Genomic DNA, 6,134 nt, shown 5'->3' with positions numbered 1-6,134 from the left:
TTATGCCCAACTTGTTTCTTGGATAAAATCTAACTTTGTTTCCTCACTTTCAGCCAGAATGATGGAGTCAATGTCCCATGAGGTGGAGCTCAGGAGCGCTGAGCCTGAGATCATTGAACTGTTGATTGAATTTATCTACACAGCCCGGTAAGAATGAGCATAAGTTATGACATGAAGGAAGGATAATTATGGGAATTACAGTTTACATTTTAAAAGAAAGAATGTGGCCTGATGCTGCCAGGAAAGTTCTTATTGAGAGACATGCCTCTTGTTTTTTTTCTGTGTTTTTGGTTTCTTATTCCAAATGCACTGTGTATGTGGTGTGTCTGCTAGAATCTCAGTGAACAGCAGTAATGTCCAGTCGTTGCTTGATGCAGCCAACCAGTACCAGATTGAGCCTGTGAAGAAGATGTGTGTGGAATTCCTCAAAGGACAGATTGATGCAACAAACTGCCTGGGTAAGAACAGAAGCACAAAAGCAATTTATCAAGGCTGAATCTTATCTCACGTGCTAAGACTGACAGCTGATAAGTTCCAGCTGAGTGAATTATTTTGGTGCTTGACATTAACTGAAAAGGCTTGGTGAAATCAATCCAATATCTCATGGTGTCCAGTCTGCCAAGCACATGCAGTAACTCATCACATTGACTGATCTTGTGTTTTCCGCCTCCAGGTATCTCAGCCCTGGCAGACTGTATGGACTGTCCTGAACTGAAGGCAGCAGCAGAGGACTTCTTCCAGCTCCATTTTACTGAAGTGTATAAATTGGATGAGTTCCTGCATCTGGATGTTTCACAGCTCACATATCTGCTGCACCAGGACAAACTCACTGTTCGTGCTGAGGCCCAGGTGCCCTATATGCTTGATTTCTTTTGTGCTATAATTTTGTAGAAATCTACCTGAATCACTATTATACTTGAGCAGACCTTTGCTTAAGATTGAGGAAGTACCACAATCCAGAACAAAGCTGAGTGATATGTACTGCATATCTACATATTCATGTATATTTACATGATTTGTTGTTGCATTCCTGTTCAGATTTATGACGCAGCAGTGCGCTGGTTGAAGTATGATGTGTGTAACAGACAACAGTACATGGTGGAGGTGCTGGGGTGTGTTCGCTTCCCTTTGGTCTCCAAAGCCTTTCTGTCTAAGACGGTGCAGGCTGAGCCTCTCATCCAGGACAACCCACAGTGCCTGAAGATGGTCATCAGTGAGTGCGAAGAGAGAAACATACGTACAGTATACACACACAAGTACTCAAACTCCAGGTCACAAGTGGACATAATAAACACACACTATAATATACATTGTTCATGTGAGGGGACACAAAAAACACAAGCACAAGTTGTGTAGTGATGAGAAAGTTGACATTTTCTGCCATGTGTAGGCAAATGTTATATAGTCTGGATCTTAGATAAACTATCTGCACCATACAGTATTAAAATAACAGTAAAATGTGTATTTATTAAGAGTAAAATTCAAGGTTTTGGTAGAGCGCTTGTAGATGTATATAACACTGTAGGTAATTGAGATTCATGTGAGTTGTTAAATCTACATTGGTACTATGGCCTGCTGGACTGACATGAGAACACACAAAAACAAAATATAAACATCCTGTGCTTCTGTCCCAGGTGGAATGCGCTACCATTTGCTGTCCCTGGAGGACCGAGAGGACCTGGGAGAGAGCAGCCGACCACGACGCAAGAAGCATGACTACCGCATTGCTTTGTTCGGAGGCTCCCAGCCACAGTCCTGCCGCTACTTCAACCCCAAGGTACCAGGCTGCACATGCAACCAAATGTTACACACAGGGGTAATTATGATGTCAAGAACCATCAAATGTAGTTCAGTATTAAAGTTTTTCTGAGCAATTTTACTATTTTTGAGATTCTTATTTTTTTCTATTCACATCAAGAGCCCTATTTTGTGTTTTAATTTACAGACCTCCTAAATCGAATCTTGATCATGCTCAAGAATGTGTTCAGAAGTTTTATTTGTTTATTTCTGTTAGACATGTTAGAATTGTAATTCCATGTTTGCTGTCCCGTTTCTCACCCATCATCTGAAATCTCTTCGGAGCTTGTTCCTTTGTTCACTCATCTTGAACCAGTCAGTGTGTCAATCCTTGAAAATACAGTTAGCTCAATGAAACCGTCGTCCTCCTCTCTACACTTGTAACAAACTCTAAGAACTCAGACCACATCACTCTCATTCCTGCATACAGTGAGGAACAGAAGTATTTTGTGTCTTTAAAGAGCTCAGACAGGTGCTACTAATTTAGATTAATGAGTGGAGTAGAGGTGGACTTTTTCAAGGCACAGTAACAGGTCTTTGAGAGCCGGAATTCTTGCTGTTTCTCAGGTGTTCAAATACTTATGTTCAGCAGTGCAAGACAAATAAATTCTTTAAAAATCATACAATGTGATTTCCTGAAATTTTTTTTTTTTAATTCTGTCTCTCAGAGTGGGAATGCACCTACAATGTGAATTTCAGACCCCTCCATGATTTCTAAGTGGGAGAACTTGCAAAATCGCAGGGTGTTCAAATACTTCTGTTCCTCACTGTATTTGCTATGGTTCCATATGTGAGGTGACGATAAGATTTTGCTTATAAGTTTTAAGGCCTTGCATGATCAGGTTTAAAATTCACTTATATCAGATAGCCTTTCTTATACTGAAAGTATGTATTCCTATTCTGGTCTTATTCTTATTACGCTCTTGTTTTATTGTTATATTTTGTGCTGTACTTTAATTTTTATTGCATTTTTACTGTTATGCTCTAGGGCTTTGTAACTGTTTAGAATAGTGCTTTGGAAACAAAAGTTTTTATTACATTTTAATCAACAAAAGGTTCATTTTCATACTTTTTTAAAAGATGAGAGTTTGTAAGTACATTTTTTCCACCATATCTGGATTAGATGTTGCTCAAACATTGTAGTATAGTCTTTTATAATATTTGCCTGAGGTCAAGTGTCATTCTGGCTTTCCATGCAGGACTCCAGCTGGACAGACATCCGCTGCCCCTTCGAGAAGCGCCGAGATGCCACAGCAGTCTTCTGGGATAATGTGGTCTACATCCTGGGTGGTTCACAGCTTTTTCCTATCAAGCGCATGGACTGCTACAATGTCTTGAAGGACAGCTGGTACTCCAAGCTGGGTCCGCCCACACCACGTGACAGCCTGGCTGCCTGCGCTGTGCAGGGCAAGATCTACACATCCGGGGGTTCAGAAGTGGGTAAGCAGAGAGATGTAAGGGGTGACGGTGTGGTGTATATTTTCATTATGATTTTACGTTTTTTTTTTTGGTTTAGTCAGGTAGGGAAAATTACATTGTTGATACCTCGTGGAAGGAATACCACACCCTCTTGCAAGCCTTTATTTATGGTGTAATGCACTGTGTGCATGTGTGTACAGGTAGTTCAGCAATGGACCTTTTTGAATGCTACGACACAAGGACGGAGTCATGGCAGGTGAAAGCCAGCATGCTGATGGCCCGGTGCAGCCATGGCTCAGTGGAGGCCAATGGCCTCATCTATGTCTGTGGAGGAACAGTGGGCAACAATGTATCTGGCAGGGTCCTCAACAACTGTGAGGCCTACGACCCCGCCACACAGCAGTGAGTCACATAAACAAACATCCCTGCGTAGCCCAAAGGATGATACACAAAGTGTCTGTGTACTCACAGTCCCGAGACTTTTTTTGTTGCCATTGGCTAGCATACAGTTTGTATGGATTAAATAATGAAAGGGAATATGAGGGGAAAAGACTGTATGTTGGGTGAAGTCCTTGTATCCATACCTTTTCAGCCAAGCATGCAGGTACAAATCTGATAATAAGCACTTGCATGCAAAAAAAATGCTGATTCTTGTTGCACTGCTGTATTAAACTCAGAGTATGTAAGTGTTACTCTGTTACACTTTTACACATCTCTTTTTTTTTTATCTGTCTCTATTGTCCCCAGATGGAGGGAGCTGTGTGGGATGAAAGAGGCCAGGAAGAACCACGGGCTGGTGGTGGTCAACAATAGGATGTATGCTGTGGGGGGACAGGGGGCACTGGGTAAAAATACAAATATTGTGATGAGTAATGGCTGTAGCATATGGTACTAGCAAGAATAAACAAGTAGCCACTGAAATCATAAGCGTGTGTGTGTGTGTGTGTGTGTGTGTGTGTGTGTATGTGTTTTACTAGGTGGATTGGATTCAGTGGAGTACTACGATATTGCCAGTAATGAGTGGCGTCCTGCCTCACCGATGCCATGGCGAGGTGTAACAGTGAAATGTGCGGCGGTCGGTGAAGTCATCTATGTGCTGGCAGGGTTTCAAGGTGTAGGGCGACTTGGACACGTCCTGGAGTATCACACTGACACCGACAGGTCAGTGTATTGAATAAATATTACTAAAATAAAACCAGTAATATCATCACAAATAGACATCGCAGATGTCTTTGTCACTGATATGTTGAGAGCGATGTGAAAAAAATAATGAAAAAGACAATCAGTGCCTCAACATCTCTTCTATTTGTTTTAGTCAGCAAAAGTGATTTTAATCAACTTTTGTTTGTTGTTTGCTCTGGCTGTTTCTGATTCCTTCAATGTTTTGGGTGGTTATTTTAGCCATTACTGTTGGACATAATAGTGCCAACTACTGCAGTAAGACAAACTGTTCTTCACAATTTCTAAAAATGTCCCCACCATTACTGAAAGTTTGATCTTTATTCCTTTTCATGCTGTCTCTAAAGAGGTTTTCTATTGTCTGTTCAGGTGGGTGACTTGCAGCAAAGTGCGAGCGTTTCCCGTCACTAGCTGCCTGATTTGCGTGGTCGACACGTGTGGAGTCAACGAAGACGAAGACATGGACCTCATAGACTCTCAGTCACACGCTGCACCTGCTGCATCTTCATCTGCCTCAAGCTCATCATCCTCATAGGACAAGAGGAAGAGTCAGTGTATATTAAGTTGGGACATTCACAACTGCATTAGGCCTCCAGTCGACTGTGGTATTGAGACACACGAGGCAAGGCCCATTCAGAAAGACTCACTCATGCTTAGACAGCTCATGCTAATGTACATTTTCCGTGTTCAGGTAGCGACTGTAAATGTTCAGATGGTGGCAGAGACCCTTATTTGCCTCAGTGGCAGTGAGAACCTGGCCTCACTGTGGGACAGGCTTACTTTAGAAACAGGCCATTTTTTCTGTCCCGTGTACCCTAATTATATTTACCAGCGGTCCTGATAAATCCAGTATAATGTCCATTTCCATAGCACTACTTCCATTACTATCATTGGTGCTGTGAAAAATTACATTACACTGAATTTACCATGTGAGCTGTTTGAATAGGCTACAGGTAGGTTTCAGTGTTTTTTAACCTGGTCTTTGTTTGCTTGTGATGGCCAAGCCTTGGGGTTTATTTGAAATTAGATAGAAGGTTTTTAATATAATTTAATAGCCAAAGTTCTCTTTTTCTGTGTCAGAAATCACTTCCTCATCCACTACTCCTTATATAAGCTACACTAGGGCTCCCTTTAATCATCATTTCTCCATTATTGCTTATAGCTGTAGAGTCCCTAACAAGTCATTTTCTCATCTGAAAACTGCGAACTGCTAGCAAAACGTTCCATGGTGGAATCTTTGTGTACAATACAGAGTGGATAGATTTGCACATGCAGACACCACTACAGAATGGGGACCACAGTACATAGTGAGCAGAGAGTGATTTCAGACATACACAGCTTTTAACTATTACCTGAGTCTGCATAGTAGGGTTTCTTGTTAAAAATGCCCATGGGAAACTATCCACAAATATGTTTTAGGAGCCAGGAAGATTTTAATGAGAAAGTGTTATGTTGGTTTTGGGGGGATTTTTAAATTGGATTTTTTCTTCTTACTAGAAAAAGGTAACGTGAATTATGTACTGTTACAGAGTATATATACCGTATTTATGAACAGGTCAATCTTGTGTTGTGTACATGTTGAATAATAGTGCTTCTATAATGCGCTATAACTTAAAACGTAACATTATTGAGAATGATTAAACATTTTATTTTCAGCCATATGTGGTTATGAGTAAAAACTAGCTGGACATGATCATTAAAAACAATCTGATTTAGATTTTGTAACCTATATAAAAAGG

At 40.9% G+C, this 6,134-nt stretch overlaps 1 protein-coding gene across 1 annotated transcript in view; it reads left to right on the top strand.

The window, feature by feature from the left end:
- klhl7 (kelch-like family member 7) overlaps positions 1–6,054 on the top strand; it is an 8,565-nt gene extending 2,511 nt beyond the window's left edge. Inside the window, exons 3-12 of the mRNA XM_020606811.1 lie at positions 54–147; positions 334–458; positions 674–849; positions 1,039–1,213; positions 1,635–1,777; positions 2,997–3,237; positions 3,417–3,618; positions 3,964–4,061; positions 4,194–4,377; positions 4,765–6,054. Coding sequence (XP_020462467.1) covers positions 54–147; positions 334–458; positions 674–849; positions 1,039–1,213; positions 1,635–1,777; positions 2,997–3,237; positions 3,417–3,618; positions 3,964–4,061; positions 4,194–4,377; positions 4,765–4,930 — 1,604 coding nt within the window. The 3' untranslated portion in view covers positions 4,931–6,054. The remainder of the gene's footprint in view (positions 1–53; positions 148–333; positions 459–673; positions 850–1,038; positions 1,214–1,634; positions 1,778–2,996; positions 3,238–3,416; positions 3,619–3,963; positions 4,062–4,193; positions 4,378–4,764) is intronic.
- The last annotated feature ends 80 nt before the right edge of the window (positions 6,055–6,134 follow it).

This window comes from Monopterus albus, unplaced genomic scaffold (assembly GCF_001952655.1).
Source record: "Monopterus albus unplaced genomic scaffold, M_albus_1.0 scaffold82.1, whole genome shotgun sequence".
NCBI lineage: Eukaryota > Metazoa > Chordata > Actinopteri > Synbranchiformes > Synbranchidae > Monopterus > Monopterus albus.
This window is presented reverse-complemented; position numbering and strand designations above follow the sequence as displayed.